The 21,859-nt window shown below is 38.7% G+C and overlaps 1 protein-coding gene across 2 annotated transcripts in view; it reads right to left on the minus strand.

The window, feature by feature from the left end:
• The window catches only part of MLLT3 (MLLT3 super elongation complex subunit), a 266,342-nt gene that overhangs the window by 93,481 nt on the left and 151,002 nt on the right, over positions 1-21,859 (minus strand). For both annotated transcript variants that reach the window (XM_026506456.4, XM_026506457.4), the window contains exon 4: positions 14,556-14,699. In XM_026506456.4, coding sequence (XP_026362241.1) covers positions 14,556-14,699 — 144 coding nt within the window. The remainder of the gene's footprint in view (positions 1-14,555; positions 14,700-21,859) is intronic.

Below are 21,859 nucleotides of genomic sequence, written 5' to 3' on the forward strand. Positions count from 1 at the left end.
CTGGCAACTTACTCTCAGATCGTTCAGGAAAGAAAAGCTCTTTGTACTATATTTGAGATTATTTCAAAATAAAAGCTTATGAAGTAAATAAATAATAGTATTTGGAACGGCCTATGCATGGAGGACTAAGGGACCCCTGGGAAGGGCATCAAAATCGGAGGGTGTCCAAGGAGCATCCCCAGTCTGTTCAATTCACTACACTTGGCTCTCTCTCTGAGGGCCCATATCATACTAAGAAGACCTAAAATGCACCATATTCTTCTAAGAAGAATCTAGATACCATCCCAAAAGGAATCAAGGCTTCCTTACACAAATTAGATTTGTCAGCTAAATCAAGGCTTTCCTAAGAAAAGACACGGTTTGCTTTCAAAATTTCCAAATGAGGTTGTATTTTAATACCACACACAAAAGCAAAGCAAACAAACAAAAAACACACGTGGTCTGAAGTCCTCACATTTCCTCTCAACTAAAACCAGTTGTTTCTGTTGAAGAAAAAGACTACAACCTTGTAATAAATATTCAAAGATGTATTTGGCAACAACCTATCCCTGGCTTATCTGGGAAAATCTGCTCCACTTGGTAGGATTTGTTGTAGAAACAAGACAGTTTTATATACATTCGACTGGACCATCTAACAATCCACACAAAAGACCAGCTTTCCAAAAAAGAAAATATTTAGTTTTTGCCATCCTTGATCTTCAGAAGCCCTTTGGGGACAGGATCCAATAATAAAATCTCTGGCACCCCACTAAAAGAAGTGGATGCCTTAAAGTACTATAATTTTTTCTCCTAAAAGTGCAATTGAGCAGCCTAGTCTGGTGGCTAGAAATTTTTCTTTTCTTTCCTTTTCTTTTCCCCCTCCCACCCCCCTCCTGAACCCTTCCATCCTTCCCTTGTTTTGTCCTCTCCTTCCCTTTCCTTCAGAGACTGAGCAGGATTATTCTAGTCCTCCGAGTTGATGAGAATTTCTTATCCCCTGAAACTCTGGCCAAGGGTTAGAGTTTGGTAGAAAGGGAAAAAAAAAAAAAAAAAATCCAGTGTTCATTCATTGCATACCCAGCATTAGCATTAAACTTGGCCCACAGTAGGTACTCAAATATTTTAAAAGTACTTATACTTCCTCTCTGGATAAAGCGAGCACAAAGTTACAAAAGGAAAAAATTTTAAATTAGCTTCCTGGAAGGGAATTTTTATTTTTGTCTTATCTAAACACTTAGAACTACCTGGACAGGAGGCAGGAGGAATACAAGTTGAAGGAAAAAGGGACAGGGCAAGACTCAGGAAAGTCCTCTCTAACGTGATTTTCAGAAGCAAGACAATCAGTTTTCTTCAAGGAATTTCAATCTATGAAGCAAGAAGCAACAGGATAAAAATCTCCTACCAGAAGTCTTTCAGGACTTGAAAATTATCTTGGATTTCCTGAACCTGTCCTACCTGTCCTAGATTCGAATTCTCTGAACCATTTTTTAGGTTATGTATCTTGATTTTGGAATGGGTATGTGTGTGTGAGAGAGAGAGACAGACAGACAGTGAGAATATCAAGAAGTCGAAACAGCTTCCCCAAAGAAGTGGCAAGCCAGTCATATTAAGCTGATTCCTATTAAGTATATTACCATCTAACTTTCCAGTCTCAAAGAGAAAATCTTTTCATATTTAAACGCTCAAAGAATCACCACTACCCCATGACTTATTTGTATCTCTACTTTCAAAAACCTGGTAGATTACAAAGTTATTTGTTGACTTTATTATAGTCTTTTTCATAAGCTGGTTAATGCCGAGGAAAACCACTTCTAAAGTCATGCATATTCTTGCTCTTTCAGCTGGAAAAAAAAAATGACTCCAAAAAGTTATGCTTGCCTCTAATTTATGGAAATCAAAAATGTAACCAATCCCCACAGACAGGCTGATGCTGGCTTAAGAAAGTTTAGGTGGTGGGGGAGCAGATTCCTAATTATCATTTTCTCCACGCAAATTGGATTTCAGAAGCAAGAGAAATACAGAGAACTTTATGAAGCAAGACACAAAAGAATAAAGTTTGTTGCCAGCCACAAGCGAGCTGCTGAGCTCCTCCACTCCAGCCTGTCTTCAGGAAGGAGACTCATGCTAGACTAGTCCGGGGACCCTAAGGTAACTAAGAGAGAGTCCTTGGGGATCTGTTTTAATTTCTTGCTTCTTTTAATTGCATTTTTGAAAGAAAACTAACGTAGAATGAAACTGGAAGAACAGTGAGCCAAACCCTGACTCAACTCTCCCTTGATAATCATTTCAGTATTTGATGCCTGAGTTTATCCATCTGCAAAACGGGGAGCTTGACCTATTACATCAAAGAATACATTCAGCTATAAAAACACACATACATGTTTTCCTCGTTTGTAAATGTAATTTACAAATGAGGAAACAGGCCAATAGAGATCACTAATTTGTCCAAAGTTACACAGCTACTAAGCACCAATGCGAGTCTCTAAAAAAAAAAAAAAAAAAAAAAAAGGTCTGTTTCATAACAGAGTCTGCCCTTCTAACTGCTGGGCTATGTTCTCTTCACCAAAAGTGATCAGACTAGGTGTACAGAAAAATCAAGCAGTGAGAAAGCTACGCCATCCTTCAGTAATTCATACAGCTTTTATTATTACCTTCAAGGCTGATTAACCAAGTACAGCGTTTATCTTCGTGCCTGTGAGACATTTACACCCGGTGTTGCTCTGCAGTATAGAGACACATACATCGTCTACCTCAATGCACTTTCATTTAAGAAAAGCAAATCAGAAAAGATTTAACTACAACATGCTTTTTTAATTAAAAAAAATAATAATAAACTGAAGCCAAAGTCAGGAGTACGTATATAAACCACAAAAATCCCTTCAGGAGAAGAATAAAGAAGAACAGGATCCAGATAAGATGATCCCAGGGGATAGTGTGGAGGGAGAGGGAGAGGGAGAGGGAGAGGGAGAGGGAGAGGGAGAGGGAGAGGGAGAGGGAGAGGGAGAGGGAGAGGGAGAAGCTCCAGAAATTTGACCCTGGGAGAGGGGCATGCTGGACAAAAGAAACAAGTCCCCTCTTTATCACGAGGAGGAACAGAAATCTAAAAAGAAAAAATACAGAAGGGACATAAGGGAAATAAGATTCAATAAGAAAAAGTTTCCAGCCTTACCCTGGGACCTACATAAAGAGTCAAAGAAGATAAAGTCCATCTTAAAACTGGGAGAGAGCAGAAGGCATGCTTACTGATGGTGACTGTTATTAAGATCTAGAACTTCCCTGGAGGTCGCTGATGTTCTCTTTACCAAAGCATTCAAAGGTCAAAACTACCTGAAAGGAAAATTCCACTTTATTTAATTTTTAACTTAAAAAAAATAATGTATCACCACCCATTGTGTGAAATTCCCAATAGCAAGGCCTATATTAAATTATTCAGTGAGTCTTCCAGTTTTTGTAGGTATGTTCTTTCAAAGGGTTAGCCTGGTCTCATAGTCACCGACATTTGAAACCCCTGATTTAGCACAATGGTCTTATCAAAAGTCCTCTTGCTTCCTATGCTTAAACCAGACCTTTATAGATATCTATGGATATTGTGCAATAGTGTCATAAACTAAAAACACAAAATAGAGTGGCAGAACAAGAGGCTAGGCTAAACCTTTGAAAGGACACGGCTCTTAAAAGTTGGAATATTCTTTTATTTTTAATTCAAGTTAGTTAACATATAGTGTATTATTAGTTAAACTGGAATATTCTGATAGCAAAATTTCAATAATTTTATTTATTAATTCCCCAGACACTCCTGTCCAGACTATCTCAGACAAGATAGTTTTAACATCAAAATCACCTTTGTCTGGACCTATAAGTAGTGCCATTCCTATAAATGGTGGTCCAGATGGTCCCCTGCACAAAGATGCTTGGCCAATGGGATGAGGACATGCTGAAATCCCGCTATGCTATGCTAGCTATGCCACGTTCCTCGGGCTAAGGCTTCATGGGGCGGGGAGAGGTGAGGATATTTATTTCTCATTTGTCCAAAGACACTATAGACACCAACCGTATAGGCAGACTTGCTATATAACCCACCCAGCTCTATCTCTTGAATCACCAAGAGTTATTATTAAGACTGAGGTTTGTAAAGTTAACTAGATGTTTATTATATTCCATTTTTACTTTGACAATAGTTGAAAAGACCATTCTGTTTTGTGGATAGAGCACCGTTACATTACCCCATCTTTCCATAAATGAAGCCTCTCTATATTTAACCATGTCACACTACCACAGGCCCCCAGTCTACCCGCTAAGGAGAGGGAAGGCAAGGATAACATTTACAAAGACACATTCCAAAATCTATACCTGCAATTATTAAAATACAAAATTTTCCAAATAACAGATCTAACATGGCCCGCCCAGTTAGAAAAAAACACTAGACCACCATATTTCCGTGAGAGCCATCAGAGACATAAAGAGAAAACAAAAACATAGGACACCTTACTGGTAACTTCTTAACGAACAACGGAAATCTTTACATCGATCCTCTGAGGCGTGAGGATGTTTTTGAACAAAAATAAAGTCACGCAGTTTAAAACATGAAATTCATGTGTAATACGTTAAGTGCAAATACAAACATCCTGTGAGAGTTCATCCACATGAGAAATACAATGGTGACGATTCCTGGAGGGATTAAGATGATGTATGTTCTTCCTTCGGCTTTTCTAGAAAGTCTACGTTTTTCTAAGGCTAAAATATTTATTTTAAAAACAGGTAAAAAGTCAGATTCCTTCTTGGGGCTAAAACATGTTCTTTCCAGCAGAACACCATTATTATGTCAAAGTCTTGGAAATAGAAGTCTTTTATTTTCACCTTTCTAAGTAACAAAAACTATGATTTAAACCAAAACATAATAAAAACCTACAGAAAAAAAAAAAGTGGTTGTTTCAATAAATAAAAGAATTACTTGCTTACTGGTTAACTAGGTTCCACATTTTATTTAATAATCTCAAGTGGGAGGAGGAGATATTATGCTTATTTTAGATTTATACCAACCTAAAGCCCAAGGTAAATTAGCAGTAAATCTGAGAATTGAATTTGTGCCTTCAGATTTCAAATCAAACATTCTTTCTTTACGCCATGGCTGTGTCCCTTGTGGTGATAAAGTTTATTATATTAAACCACGTACCATTTATCCTTACTCCTCAAAAATGAAACACCAATATCTATTTCAAGAGTCTCAGACATTTATTTTTTAAACTGCTACCGTCAGATCCCACCATTGTCAGGTTTTCGTATAACTTACGGGACAACAAAACTCAGCTAATAAAATAAAATGTTAATTACAGCTTCTCTTCTCTAACCCCCGTCGCAAAAATTATTTTTACTTAGTATTATAGAGTATGAGCCAAAAACAATATCCAGTGGGGACAGTCAAGGCAGACAGCTGCTCTCATAAGCAGTTCCTTTACTAGGATGCTAGAAATTAAGGCAGTAGATTCGGGAGTTTTAGCTAAACTTTGTAAGCAGCTTTAAAACCAGTACGTAATGAACTAGGTGAGCCAAGAAGAGAGGGAAAAAACTGAACCAACGATTTTCAATTGTAATATGTGTGCATTTAAAAAGAGAAAGAACTAGGGCACCTGGGTGGCTCTGTCGGTTAAGTGTCTGCCTTCAGCTCAGGTCATGATCCCGGGGTCCTGGGATCAAGTCCCATGTAGGGTTTGTTTCTCCCTCACCCTCCGCTACTCTCTGCCCCCTCCATCAAATAAATCAATAAAATCTTAAAAAAATAAAATGAGAAAGAATTGTTCATTTTTTTAATTCGAAAATTTCCAAGATTTACACGGTTTCTTTTTTTTTTTTTTTTCTTTTCTATTCATGTCTTATTTTCTTGGCTTTTTGTACACTGGGGGGTGGGAATTAGGGGTAGGCTTACGTGTTGCTTTTCTTTCAAATATCACAGCATTTCCTTTCAAGACTAAATTAAGGCTCCTAGATCTAGTCAGCGACACTGCCGCTCCTGGGAGGTCTGCCCAAGGAACCATGGCACACCCTCTAAAGCTGGGAGTTTAAACACTCGACAGAATTTTTCCTAGTACACATGCAGGAACGTCTACCTGTTTTTCTTTTCCACTGAGCCTTTGTTCAATTTATGCAGCAAGCATATCTGAGCTGTGGACCGACTGAAAGGTGTGGCCTGCTAGGTAATTAGGAAAGGAAGGAACGAGTGAAGGCAGGAAGATTGTGTTAGACCACAGCTATTTTTTGGTGCATATTTTCAAAGGTCCCCAACGTCCCGCCATCAACTTCTGTGACTTTGGGTGAAATTAAACCATGAAACCACTAAATATGCTGAGTGACATAACTTTCTACTATGACCATGCTTTCCCTAAAACTTTACGAGACCAATGTTACATTTGGAACGAAGCCTCACAACCTTGACATTCTATTTAGCGTTTATATGTATGTTCTACTTTCATGATTTAATTTTCCAGGCTCGGGGCGGGGGGATATCGAAAAGAGAAAATAGCATATATGACAGAAAATTAACCTCAGCTCTGACAAACCACCAAATAAATGAGGCAACCTGCTTGATCCTACATTTCTTTAAATAAATCACCTTTTATTGGTGCTGGTGAAAAACAGCAGCATCCTTTTATCTTTTGAGGCAGGTAATTACAGGGTGATATATGTCAGAACATAACAAAAAGGCACACTCGTCCCAAAACAAATATCCAAAAATCGAATGAAGCTGTCCAGCAACAGCCACTAAAATAATCTTCCATGTATTATTTTCTTTGAGTCATTTTAAAAATAAGCAGCCAGCTATCCATCCTCTGGGCACTACTGGGATGAGTTTGCCACAAAAGCCACTTATATTTTTAGAAGCCCAAGTCTTGACAAATCAGTTCCTAAGAACATAATTTGTTACACGTTGAAGAAAGCCTGAAAACACGGACCTCGGTTAAAGAGGCTTCCATATCTTGTTGTAACCTTTCCAAATGCAAGTATGTGGGAAGAATACCCATAAATTTAAGTTGAAACTGAAACACTTAGAATATTTCCAATTTAAAATACATTAAAATGTGGTCTTCGAGAGGAAATGAAAATAGCTTTTAAACATATGAAAAGATGCTCATCATCATTCACAAGAGAAATCGGAGTTGAAAATTAGATATCATTTTTCACTCATCCGACTGGGGGGAAAGTAAGTTTAATAAATCACCGTGTGGAGAAATAGGTACTCTCACACATTGTTGATGCAAGCACAGAGTAGTATAAGCTCTTTGACAAGCAATTTGTAAATGTCCATCAAAATTTAAATTCCACTTTGCCTCGGAGCCATGATTTTACTCCTAGGAATTTCTCCTACAGATATACGCATCCATGCGCACAAAGAACTATGTGAAAGGTTATTCACTACAGCTCTATTGGTGGCCCAAAGGAAGACTCACTGTATGTCATTTTGCATTATGTGTCTATTTACCTATTTTTTTTAAAAATGTAAAGTTTGGGGTGAAGGGAGAATGTGATCTATACTGTTTAGAAATTAGAAGTGTTCTAAATTCCCCTACAAAAGGAAATACTAAACAGCCCTAGACAAGATTCATTCCAGAACCCTGCAATAAAATGCTATGTTCAGATGGCTTGCACAGCTGCTTTAGTGAAAGCTCCTTATCATGAGATCCCTCTGGTCCTTTAATAACCAAAACCCCTTGGTGGGGGTCTGCCGTGGACTTGAATTCCACTTCACAATAAGCAGTGTTTCAAAAAGATTCCAATTTATTCCTTGCAAAAACATATCATATATAAATGTAACTGTCACTCCGAGAAGCAGGACTGCATTATGCTGCAGACTTAACACAGACTGTAAGCATGTTCCCCATGTCTTCTCCAGCAAAGCCTGCCAAATGGGCGTCTGAAATGTCCTATTGAAACAGGTGGTGTCTGAACAGAATTGGATTTCTGCCTATAGAAACCCTAGTTTTAACAACTGCTGTGGTTAGTTTTAATTTTCAGTCCTCAAAATTAACTGCTTGCCAGTGATTCAGAAATAGACTGAACAACATGTTTAGACTTTGGCCTGTTTAATTGAGGAAAGCAAGCAAGCAAGAAAAAAAAAAAAATCTACCAGTATCCTACCACCATTCCATAAAGAACAACAGAACCACAGCAGACCATTTGATTTCCAGGCCAAAAACAGGGGAGCAGCTGTAACATAAACTCGATTCTCCAAAGATACTTGTCCCTTTTGTGCTTTCTTCATAGAGGCATAAGGATACAACTACCATGCTGAACACACTGCTTTGGAAATCTTATAAGGGCTCTAAGAAGCCTTATTTGATCTGCTAGAAATTTAAAATTAAGAACAACCATAAGAACCGATAATTTTTCTAACGAAAACTTGAAAAAACGATATTCTCAACAGATCTTTGTTTCACTTTATACAAGCAAAATAAAGCCGCCAGAATTAAACTTCTTGAAGAGAGATGCTGTGAGCTAACATTCTTTAAATCCAACACAGGTCCGCCAATGTGCTGGTCACACTAACCGGTGGTAAAGATGTCTTCCTGTGACTAAATCTAGAGCAGCTCAGACCACGCAGTACCTTTAAGTGCTTGACATACACATGGTTAAAGATCTGTTGATTTTCTAAACCATCAAAGGAAAAGAACCAAGGGGCTGGGTCACACACCATGTTTGGACTTCCTGGCGAGGAAAACACAGTCTCACCCATTTCACGGATGACAAACAGTTTCAAAGACATGTCATCATTTTCTTCAACGAGAAGATGACAAAGATGAGCTTTTTACTTAACGCTGCCTAAGTTCAAAACTTTTCCAAGGGTATCACACTCCCTCCCCACAGGAAACCCCAGAGCGCTGAGTTAGTAGAATGAGGACTTTCAGCTATAGGATGTAGGCTATCTGCATCTGAACTCTGCCAACACCCAAAAGAGAAACTCATCCTCTTTCCGTCAAATGTAATGGATGTCAAGCCCATCAGCAATTTTTCAGTAGGACTGAATTCTAGCTACTAAGAAGATGACCAAGAAAGTAAAGACAAAATCATCTATCGGGATCATAAAGCCTTAAAAAAAATCCTGACAACCTAAACAGCATTTCAAAAATCACTCAAAAGGGATTCATCAGTTCATTTGTACAAAAACAAGTAGAAATATTCTCAGTGGAATTCAGAGGTGCTTCTCAATGGGGTATATTTGGTCCTTTTGCTTAAAATCCAAGGACAAATAGACTATATCAAGTGTTACCCTCAAAAGTTTATTGCTCACTGTTCTCTACCCCTCCTACCAAACAAGAAATAAAATAAGATCTCAAAATAAAAGGAATCTCCTCTCAGGAGCTCTCGGGTTGTCCTTTTCCATTTTCTGACCCCTACGGCTTTTGACTTTTACTTAAGGCCTGACAGGGGCTAGATCCTAACCCAAATCTCCAATTTCCCTAGCAGCTCCAATAAGGTCTCTCATTTAGAGGAAACTACCTTTAGGGTCTTGTAAACGACATCATTCTGTATTCCAATATTCTCCGCAAATAACGCTTAATTACAAATGCGTCCTTCCCTCAAAAGTTATTATTTTTTCTTTTAAAGCAAAATATCTGAAATATATACAACAGAAGAACACAGGGTACATTTGAGATTATTTAGAAATGAGTTGCAACATTTAAAAAAAAAAAAAAAAGAGGAAGAAATCCGGTGGAAAAAAACAGCATATTATGGGGGGGGAGTTGTCATGTAGTTATTGGTTTACAGGTGTTTGAAGTAGGAAAAAATCTACAATTTTTCAAGATTCTTCTGGCAAAAAGCTCTTTGGAATCATCTTCTTCTAATGGTTAAAAGCATTTTTCTAAGATGCTATTAGCTCTAAAAACAACCTTTTTGATCTCTTCAAAAGCCAAGTTCAACTTTTAATAGTGTTATGTACGTTTCGTTTAAAAGAAAAAGTAAGGAGAAGGAACCATAGCCCAGACAGGTTTACTCCACTCACGCCTCCAGCTGTACTGACTTCACACAGTACACACATATGATAAGGAATTTTTTCCTGTAAAAGCAGAATATATACATCTATGTCACACATGTAATGTTTAAGTGTATGAAACCAGCATCCCTCTCTCACCCTAAAACCCAGAGGGGGGAAAAAACGTTTTATCTGAAGAGACATATTTATGAACAAGATTTCTAACAAACATCATAACAAAACCAACAAAAGAAAAAATAAACAAGGAGAACTACATCAAACTAAAAAGCACGGGAAATCAGCAACAAAATGAAAAAGGCAACCTAGAGAGGAAAGTATTTGCAAATCATCTAAGGGGTTAATATCCAAAATATATAAAGAATTCGTATACCTCAATGGCAGAAACTACAGTTTGATTTAAAAATCTGCCAGAAGATACACAGATGGCCAACAGGTACAGAAAAAGGTACTTAACATCACTAATCATCAGGGAAATGCAAATCAAATCACCTCACACTTATTAGACAGGCTATTATCAGAAAGATAAGAAATGATAAGTATTGGAGAGGATGTGGAGAAAATGGAATCCTTAATGCACTGTTGGTGGGATTGTACACTGGTACAGCCACTACGGAAAACAATACAGAGGTTCCTCAAAAAATTAAAAATGGAACTACCATAGGATCCAGCAATCCCACATGTGTGCGTACAAAGGTACTGAAGCAGTACCTTGGTTCTATGTCCACTGCAGCATTATTTACAACAGCCAAGATCTGAAACAAGCTAAGTGAATGTATAGAATAATAGAGGATTATTCAGCCGTGAGAAAGAAGGACATCGTGCCTTTGTGACAACATGGGTGAAACTTGAAAGCATTAAGCCAAGTGAAAGTCAGACAAAGACAGATACTCTATGATATGACTTACATGTGGAATCTTAAAAAGCTGAACTCCTAGAAACAGAGAGTAGAACCAGGTGCTGGGGATGGGGAGGGTACAGAGGAGAGGCTGGTCAAAAGTATAAACATTCAATTATAAGAGGAGTAAGTTCTGGAGATCTAACGGAAGGCATGGCAATTATAATTAACACTACTCAATTGTGTATTTCAAAGTTGCTAAGAGAGTAGATCTTAAATGTTTTCACCAAAAAAGAAATGGTAATTATGTAACGGGATGGAAATGATAGCTAATGCTACGGTGGTAATCATTCTGCAGTATACAAGTGTATCAAATCAATCCACTGTACATCTTAAACTTATACAATGGTATATGCATGTCAATTATGCTAATAAAGCTTAAAAGAAAGATTTCGACTAAAATCAAAATGGCTCCTAAGTTAGTAACACCATGACAGGCTGCATTAATATCAAGACAATGATAAATATTTACATATCAGGTAAAAACAATACAAGGTAGCCAAAAATCTAGGTAAGCCGAAAAAATGTTTATTAATCTATAGATTCCCCCCCCATTTCCATAAAAGACTAATTTTCCCATACTACCTGGACAGACTCTATAGGATTACTATTATTTCAAACACATTTTTCAATTTTAATTTTACCCCCAAATTTACTGGAATCAGCCTCTTAAAGAACGTATGTTAAGTAACTGGTTTGCCTGAATATTTCACATTTCAACTTATTTTAGAGGTGTCAAGACACAATCTAAGTCTAGTCTAACAGAAAAAAAATCTGCAGGCTTCAAACAGCACTTCAAGAAATACAAAGAAGGAAAGTCAAGGAGGACAGTTCTGAGATAAAGGCTGAAAAGAGGAAGACAGGGCTCTACCGGAGACCTTATCGGGATGCAGCCGTGCACTCTGCTGCATTATCGCTGACCTGTAACCTCTTCTCCAGCTCGCGAGCAAGCCCTGAGTACTCTGGGACTAAGTGGTGTTTTAAAAAGTTCTTGTGTCATATTTACTCCTTCCTACGACTCTTATCAGAAGCCTGAGGTACTCAAGTTCCAGAATCCACAGGCTCCGATCACCCACCTAACAACATATCCAAAGAGAAGCATAAAATGCCACCATCATAAAAAGAAAATAATAACAATCAGGGTTTAAAATGGACCAGCTCATTTTTTTTGATTGAAGTACAGTTGACATACAATATCGTCTTAATTTCAGGGGTACAACATAGTGATTCGACAGCTAATACGCTATGAAACGCTGGCCGTGATAAGTGTAGTCACCATCTGTCACCATACAAAGTTATTACGAACTTACTGACTAAATTCCCTATGCTATATTATCATACCGGTGACTTATTTACTTTATAACTAGAAGTTTGTACCTCTTAATCCCCTTCACATTTTTCACCAGTCCCCTACACTCTTCCCCTCTGGCAACCCCCAATTTGTTCTCTGTATTTGCAAGTCGGTATCCATTGGTTTTATTTTGTTTTATTTGACTTTTTTTTTTCATTCCACACCTAAGTAAAATCATGGTATTTGTCTTTCTCTGTTTGACTTACTTCACTTAACAGAATATCCACCTACTAGGTCCATCCATGTTGTCATGAATGGCAAGATTTCATTTTTCTTGATTGCGAGTAATATCCCATTATGTACATGTAACACATCTTCTTTACCCATTCATCTATCAATGGACACACAGGGTGCTTCTTGGCTATTATAGATGATGCTGCAATAAACATAAAGTTGCATATATCTTTTCAAACTAGTGTTTTCATTTTCTTTGGGTAGATAACCAGGGATGGACCAGTTCATTTTTAAGGGCATAGCCACAGGCAAATAGCATCAACGGTGTGTTCTTGGTAACTATAAAAAGAATACAGTAGGTTTTTTTAAAAAACACCACTCCCTTAATAAATACATAATAAATCTCAAACTTTAAAATGAGCTGTATTACAGGGGCACCTGCATGGCTCAGTCAGTTAAGTGTCCAACTCTTGATTTCAGCTCAGGTCATGATCTCAGGGTCCTGAGACTGAGCCCCATGTCGGACTCCATGCTCAGTGGGAAATCTGCTTGACGATTTTCTCTCCCTATCCCTCTCTCTCTGCCCCTCCCCCACTTGTGCTTGCTCACACTCTTTCTCTAAAATAAATAAATAAATAAAACTTAAAAAAAAAAAGGAAAAAGAAAAATGAGTTGTATCACAAAAGGTCATTTCTTCATGAAGATGCATTTCCCCATAAAATACTATAAGTGGTGGTTTATTTCCGAAGCTGGCCCAATACGTTTTAACCCATAATGTACTGACATAGTAGAGTGCTGAATGAAATGTGGTAAAGGGACTTAACAATGCTTCAAATGCACATTAGTATTTCAGCTGAAAGGATAGGAACTTGGCAAAATTGGACTCCAAAACATGGACTTCACAAGTGCCACATAACCCAAAATGTTCACACAAGTGTATATATGGGTGATTTTCTTCCGAGACGGTCCACAGCTTCTCAAAGCAGTTGTCTCTAACCCCACAAAAAGGGATTTCAATAAAGGGAAAAAACTTCTGTGCTATATAAAACCAAACTCTTCCCTGCATAGCCCTCAGATAGAGCTTATGAGAGAAATGAGGCCATTTTGCAAAGTTATGGTCCACACATATTTACACGTATGATAAGTGCATCGAGGCAAAGCTATCAAAAACCTTCCAGAAAAACTAAGTGAAGGAAATTCTAGAGCAAAGAACACATTTCAACATTTTATGGGGTCAGAACTGCCCACATAAGATGACACAGGAAGTTCATCTGAAGCGGAATGATGGATGATGGTCCCAATGGTGCCCATTATAGACTTCCATGAGTCAGTAGCATTCGTCTGTACAGCTGACTTAGCTGCAAGCGAACATTCCATACGTTTGTGTCTGCACAAAAGCCCACTTAAATATCACTCCCTATCCTAGCCAAGTCACACAGGCAAAACCTGGCTACCGTGACCTTTAAAAACATTAATCTGGGCGCCTGGGTGGTTCAGTCAGTTAATCGTCTGTCTTCAGCTCAAGTCATGATGTCAGGGTCCTGGGATTGAGCCCCGCATCGGGCTCCCTGCTCAGCAGGGAGTCTGCCTCTCTCCCTCTCCCTCAGCACCTCCCCTGCTCGTGCTCTCTCTCTCTCTCCCTCTCTTTCTCTCTCAAATAAAATCTTTTTTAAAAAATGAAAAAAAAATCCATCTTTTACCTACATACAATTCAAATAAACAAAAATGTATATTTAAATAACCCAAGCCTGTCATATGAATGATTATACCTTATCTATTAATATTTCCCAAGAAAATCTGGACAATAACCTCTTTTTATATAATTTTAAACAGGACTTTCGACTTTACCTAAAAGTTTCTATAAACTGATATGACCAAGCTCAGACATTGCTCTTTTCTTAATTGAGGAAAGTTTATTGTTTTTGGCTTTTTGTTAAAACAGATTTGAGCTGCACAGACTATCAAGCTATTCTAACCAACAGTGTAATTTCAGATTCATACCTACTTAAAATATCAGTGTTTGCTTACCTCTTCATACCAAACCAGGAGTCCACAGCTAAGTCATTAAGGTCCCTCCCCTCTTTACCTCTCTCGAAATATTAGTACGCTTCTTAACACACTAGCAACTAGTTTTTGATGTGAAGGCTTTTCACAAGGCAGTGCCCACTTACCCCTCCTGCCTTCAGCAACTTTCTTCTAAACTCCTCTGTGGGGTTGTTGAAAGTTAGCTTTTCACAGCGGAGGTGATTCACTGGTGGATGGCCTTCAAGATGCAGGAATAAGTCATAATCAAAGCGGACTTTCTTAGGTTCTTCCTAGAGATTAAAAAAAAATTTTTTTTTTAAGAAAAGAAAAGAGAGAGTTAAGCATATACAAATTTTGAAAGCCAAGTTTTATTCTTCAGAAGGAACAGAAGAGACCCAGGTATCCAACAGCTATTGTGTCAAAGTACTGGAAAAAGAAAATTATGCTGGGATTATCTACAAAGCAAAATGCAAATACCTGATGAATCAGTCTCTTGTTTTCTGAGAGAATAAACTCATCATTTTTCCTGTAATATCTCAAGTGGTGTAACACCACCAACAAAGCCGCCCAACTAGAAACCAAGACACCCTGAAGCCACTTCCTCCCCTTCCCACTCCACCCACCATCAACAACTGCCATTTTCTCTCCTAAATATTTCTCGAACAAACCCTCTAGCCCATAACTCTTATTCACTGCCCAAACTACAATAACCTCCTTTCTCTTCAGGACAGATTTATCTTCAATCCTTCCTTCATTCAGGCCTCACAATCATCCATATGACACAAAACTCTACCCATTTCACAGCTTGATTAAAACTTCAAAAGCTGCCAGTTGCCATTAGGATAAAAATCAAAGCTCATTTGAATGGCCTCCTAAGGGCTTTCAGAACCTGGCTCTCGGCTCTTCATCCCAACACACTGCATCCACCCATCTCCTGGTCCAGCAACACGTGCTGTTGGGTGTTCCCAGTATTCCCTACGGTCCAGGCTAACTCTGGGTTTCTCCCTTACTTTATGTTACCACCCTCACTGCCTGCCTCCATTCCCCCAGCTTTGTGTCACCTGCATAACTTCTACTCCTCCTTCTCCATTCAGGTTTCACTTTGGGGATGGATTCCTAGAACTGCATTCCCAACTTCCCACTGCCTCTCTTCTGCTCTGTGAGCATCTCTCTCCTCCTTGCCACATCTTAGGGGAACCATCCTATCCTCTCCCTTTATCCTGCTTAATCATAAGATTCTTGAACGTAGGAGCAAATGGTTGAATCATCCTTACACCCCTGACAATAGTTTAGCACCTGTGCATAGCAGAAATGGAATAAATATCTGTGAAATGAACCAGGAGGATGAAAAGGCACCAGATCCACGAGAACACACCCATCAGAATTTCATGATACTCAAGTTCTACTCTTGAGCCATTACTTCGGTTAGCCAAACACTTAAACCTCTCTACACATGGATTCTTAAGCATCCCAGGTGCAATGAAGACTAAGGATAATGACAATAACTAATATGAATGTTAACAGTTATCTCATTTAATTCTCACCTCCAGGTCACCTGTGAGCCCTGTTTTGCAGGTATGGAAATTAAGGCACTGGAATTTGTTGTATTACTTTATATAAAAATGCCTTTTGTGTTACAAATATTAACCATCTCTGTGAAGTGTTACCTTTTTTTCATTTGCCATTAGCTTTGCCATTTTGTTTATTTTTAATACCTTTATTGAGAAATAATTCACAAGCCATAACATCCACCCTTTAAGATATACAATTTAGGGCACCTGGGTGGCTCAGTCATTAAGCGTCTGCCTTCCACTCAGGTCATGATCCCGAGGTCCTGGGACGAAGTCCCATGTCGCCAGCAGGAAGCATGTTTCTCCCTCTCCTACCCTCCCTGCTTGTGTTCCCTCCCTCGCTGTCTCTCTCTCCATCAAATGAATGAATAAAATCTTAAAAAAAAAAACACACACACAACTTAGTGGTTTTTAGTATATTCACAGAATTAGGAAACCATCACCACCATCTAATTTTAGAACATTCTCATCATTCCAGAAATAAAACTCCAAATGCATTAGTAGTCATTTCCCATTCCCCCAGATCCTGCATCACCTTGTGCCACTAATCTATTTGTTTCTCTAGCGTTGCCTATTCTGCAGACTTGGCCTTTCATACAAATATATGAACATTCATAAAATACATACATAATATGAAATCCTTTGTGACTGTCTTCTTCCACTTGGCATGATGTTTCCAGGGTTCATACATGTTATAATGTGTCAGTACTTAGTTCCTTTTTACAGCTGAATAATATTCCATTGTATGGATATCCCAGTTTTTATTTATCCACTTTTTGGATAGACATGTGTATTTTTTCTTTTTAGCCACTGTGCATAGTGCTGGTATGAACATCCGTGTACAAGTTTTTGTGTAGATTTTTTTAAGTAAATTCTAAGGGTAGAATTTCTGGGTCATATGGCAACTCCATGTTTAACATTTTTACAAACTGCCTTACTGTTTCCCATTGTGGCTGCACCATTTTAAAATCTCAATAGCAATATATGAGGCATTTATGCTTTTTAATATATAACATGTTCAAATTTTACATAGTTAAATAAAGCAATGTTTTTCTTTAAAATAAAAAAAAAAAAGAATTTGTGGGACGCCTGGGTGGCTCAGATGGTTGGTTAAGTATCTGACTCCTGATTTCGGCTCAGCTCATGATCTCAGGGTCGTGAGATCGAGCCCCAGGACGTGCTCTGTGTTGGGTGTGAAGCTTGCTTGGGATTGTCTCTCTCTCCCTGTGCCCCTCCCTCCCCAATTCACTCTAAAAAAGTTTTTATTTAAAAAAAGAATGTGTTATATTACTATTGTGATGAAACAAAGGGATTTGAACCTACTTCTTTTGACTCAAAAGTCTTTGCACCTGGAACTGTCAAAATGTAGGCATTACCTGCTACAAATTCAGGGTTTCCACCTCCTTATCCAAACTTCCCCAACATCAGTCTCCACTCATTTGCTCACTAGCAAACAGGCCTGAACCTGCTCCTTCCCTCTTTCATCAGGACACCCTTCTCTCCTGGTTTTCCTCACACTTAACTGGAAAGCGTTCCTTCCTAGTCTTCTTCCCAGGCTTCCCATCTCTCTTCACTGACCCTTAGGCATCCTCTAACTTTAGGCAAAGTTCCCCATGGAGCTGACACCCATTCACAGGATGTCACTTCCACCTACAGGACAGCAACTCCCCTCTCTATACTCCCATCACAGCTCCCACCTGACGGCCAGATACACGTGTTCTGCAGTCTGCCCACATCCACTAAGTTGGCCCATGGCAATAGCAAAGATACGGATTATCTTAACCTGTTATCTTCATCTGTCCTTTCTCCTACACTCTATATCTTAGCAAACAGAAATCCTAATTTCTTATCAAGGTTAAAATACAGAAAAACCATCCCCAGCTCTTCCTCCTCCTTTGCTCATCACACTCCAATAGTCTCCCAGTTTTACTTAGAATTCCCCCTTAGGAACTCTCAAATCCAGCCCCTTTGTCCAGTGGCCATACCCTTGCCTTAGCTTAGAATTTCATCATTCCTCACCCGGTCACCTCCCCTATTTTTAAACTCCCCTCCCCCCATTCTACCTCCCACAGCGACAAGACAGTGATCTTCCCAAAAGAAAAATCAGATTTCATCTTTTCATTGATATAAATGCCTTTAATGACTCATCATTTCCCACAGGACAAATTCCCACTTCCTTGGAATACCATCTTAGTCTTTTAATACCTTCCCTGCATTTCCTTTGTTCTCTCACAACACCCAGTGCTTCCATAATTGTGAAGCACTTGCGGTTCCCGATACTTCACATTCTCTCATTCATTTTGCCTTTCACAGGTACTGCTCCCCATGCCTACACTGTCTTCCCTCCCAACACACCTCTCCTCCCTTGCTTAATGCACTCATTATTCAAAACACAGCTAAAGCATGGAATCCACTGGAAAGTCTTCCTAATACTTCCAATCCAATCCGTATTTGACATCCCTCTTACAGCATTCCTTTATTAATGTAATTATCACATTGAATTTGATCATTTTTTACTTACCTCCCTCTCCTCTAAACTGTAAAACAGTCAACACAACCTTAGAATTTAATTAAAAACATAAGAAGGGCTGCTTTCTGCCTTATAATTGGGACTGTAAATTTGTAAAGCCTTCTGGGAAGACAATTTGGCAGTATCTATCAACATGCTAACCCAGTAATTCTAAGAATCTCTTCCACAGAAATTTTCAAATATGTGTGCAGAGATAGATACAGATGATAAAATGTTCGTGGTAGCGTTGTTTGCAACGGTAAAAAAAAAAAATTGAAATGATCTTCAAGTGAGTATATCATTGAATACCACTCAGATGTTTAAAAACACAGAAATGGAAATACCACCAAGCGGATAGAGGTGAGTCACAGAAAATATTAAAGTATGATATATTATGCCCCTGCCAATCTCTCCTTGACATAGATTTTATCCGTGCAAATGCATGGGGGGAATCAGGAAAGGCTGTACCAAATAGTTAATAATGGTTAAATGGAGTCAAAAAATATACTCCTGCCGGGGCACCTGGATGGCTCAGTCAGTTAATGTCTGTCTTTGACTCAGGTCATGATCTCAGGGGTCCTGGGATCGAGCCCCATGTCTGGCTCTGTGCTCAGGGGGGAGTCTGCTTCTCCCTCTCACTCTCCTTCTGTGCTCTCTCATTCAAATGAATAAATAAAATCTTAAAATTATACACACACACACTCCTGCATACTTTTTTAAAGATAAATATATTGATGAATATAAATCATTACCAGCAGAAAAAGAATGAATAACAATATCACTTCACAGCACTTAAGTCCAAAAAAAATAAAATCATTTTTCCATAAAACAAAGGGTAAGGACCACAGAGAGGGACTATCTTCCTATGAATCCTGAGTGCAATCTTCTTTTAAAGATTTTTGGTTTTTTGTTTTTTGGTTTTTGGGTTTTTTTTGAGTAAGGAAAAAGTACTCACAAACCTTGTGTTCTAGCCAACTGATCTCTTTCTTGGAGGGCAGACTTCAATATTATGTCAATCTAGGCTCCTCAGGAAAGATTCTTCTCAAATTGCAAAAAGAAAGTACACATTTATTCTATATATAAAGCTAATACATTTCCTCCTCAAGGTGGAAATCTGGTTTTGGCAATATCAAATTGTCCCTCTCATTCTGCTTCAGTCCTTGACATTTACTCAGGTAAATGAAAGAGAGAAGCAGGGGATCCTTTCAGCCGGAAATGCTACAGTCGATTACGTTTTAGTGTGCCTACTGGTTTAAAGTTTCTGCAACACTCATAATTCTCATAGACAAGCTTGTTTTGTTGAACACAAATGCAAAATAAGATAGAATAAACCTACATGAACTCAAAAGCAGCACTGAGAGACACTCTACCTCCCCTTTCCAGGTAATGACTCTGACCTCTCAAATAAATGAGCAAAATTGAAGCAGGCTTATTAGAAGCAGGGAAAGCAAAAGGATGGGGATGGACCCGAGGACAGGATGAAATCATCCTTACTATGCAGTAGCAGGACTCTCCAAAGATCACATGGGAGTCTTTTTGCATTTTTCTTTCATCTCCTCTGAAAACTCTGAAAAATACTTCTCATAAACCATTATTGTAATGGATGTTCATTCTTCAAGACAGAGTTGAATCAACTCCAGGGATGAATAAAATGCTAAAAACTCAAAAGAAATAAAATGTACATTCTGGAGGAATAGCCCAGACTCCTAAATTTTTACCCACAGATCATTTCAGTAGAGAAAAGAGAAATATATCCAGCACAGAGAATACAGCAAAACTTTGGTTCTGCAGGGGCGGGGGGGGGGGGACTCCAGGATAAATGAAAAGAGATGACAAAGCAATAATTTCTAATTAAAAAATTAATAACATACAGAAAAGAACTTTAAATACTACACCCATGTACCTTCCACCGAGATTAAACAGATGTTAACACTTTTACCGTGTTTACCTTTTCTTCAAAGGATACAATTTTATTTATTTATTTTTAAAGATTTTATTTATTTGGGAGAGAGAGCAAGCGAGAAAACGTGCACAAGCTGCGGGGAGAGCCAGAAGGAGAGGGAGAAGCAGACTCTGTGCCGAGGATCCGATGCGGGGCTCGATCCCAGGACCCTGGATCATGATCTGAGCTGAAGGCAGGCACTTAACCGACTGAGCCATGCAGGCACCCCCAAAGGATACAGTTTTATACATATAAGCTGCTCTATGGCTCCTCCCCAGTAACCAGTGCTACTTAGTTCCCATGCTGTCATTTCAATTGGCACTCTTGTGCTACGTATGTGTATTTCTAGAACATTATTTATTCTCAGCTTCAGTGGCTTATAAAAACACACAGAAATGGTATCATAACCATATACATATACTTCTGTAACTTTTAAGTTGTCTTGCTTTTGAGACTTACGCATGTTGCTATATTAACTGCCACATAGCATTCCGTGTATTCCTAACCCACCATATAATGATTCCATATCTCTACACAGGACCAATTAGGTGTATCCCACTTTTTCATATTACAAACACTGAAATACAGATGTCTCGTGGTATACCTATAAAAACAGCAATCATTATTAAATATAAAATCTTAAAGACAATCTAAAACTAGAAAATTGACGTAAGCTAATATGGATGCTAAACAGAAAATCTATTTAATGGTGTTCAGCTCAAGTGTCTATCTCAAAATAGCCCCAAATGAATGACTGCTTTCCATCTCGTGTGCCTCTTTCTTCCTTCATTTTTTAATAAACTATAACTCCTCACAAAATGAGTCAATAAGATGAGTCATAAGAATGACGACCCAAAGTGCCGAGAAGACCGAACGTGTGTGTATGTGTGTGTGTGCACATGTGTGTGGTGTGTAGGGAGATCCCGGTGATTTCTGTAAAGAAGGAAACTGGGTAACTCAGAAAATAAATTTTTTGTTGAACAGATAGCCTGTAAAAATGACCAGAAAAGGTAAAGACAAAGGAGAGAAGATACCTCACCACAGTATTCTTTCCAAACTGAAGCCAATGCAATGTTAAATTGACTTAAGGAGATGGGAAGAGAACAGTGTAGCCAATATGATCCTCCCACAAGAGATCACAACGGTCTAGCCCCTAATTTCTTCGGAACAACACCTTTTCTGGCTTAAAAGCCTAGACTCCTCCTATGGGCCAGCCCAATGCCTAGATGAAATAAAGCACTGGATGTGTGACAAGAGGGAAGAAAAGCACCACATGATCTTTATTAATTAAACTTCTAGAATTATTGAGGGGCACTCGAGTGGCTCAGTCAGTAAAGCATCTGCTTTCGGCTCAGGTCATGATCCCAGGGTCCTGGGATCGAGCCCCGCATCGGGATCGCTGCTCGGCAGGGAGTCTGTTTCTCCCTC

The sequence above is a fragment of the Ursus arctos genome, unplaced genomic scaffold (assembly GCF_023065955.2).
Source record: "Ursus arctos isolate Adak ecotype North America unplaced genomic scaffold, UrsArc2.0 scaffold_18, whole genome shotgun sequence".
NCBI lineage: Eukaryota > Metazoa > Chordata > Mammalia > Carnivora > Ursidae > Ursus > Ursus arctos.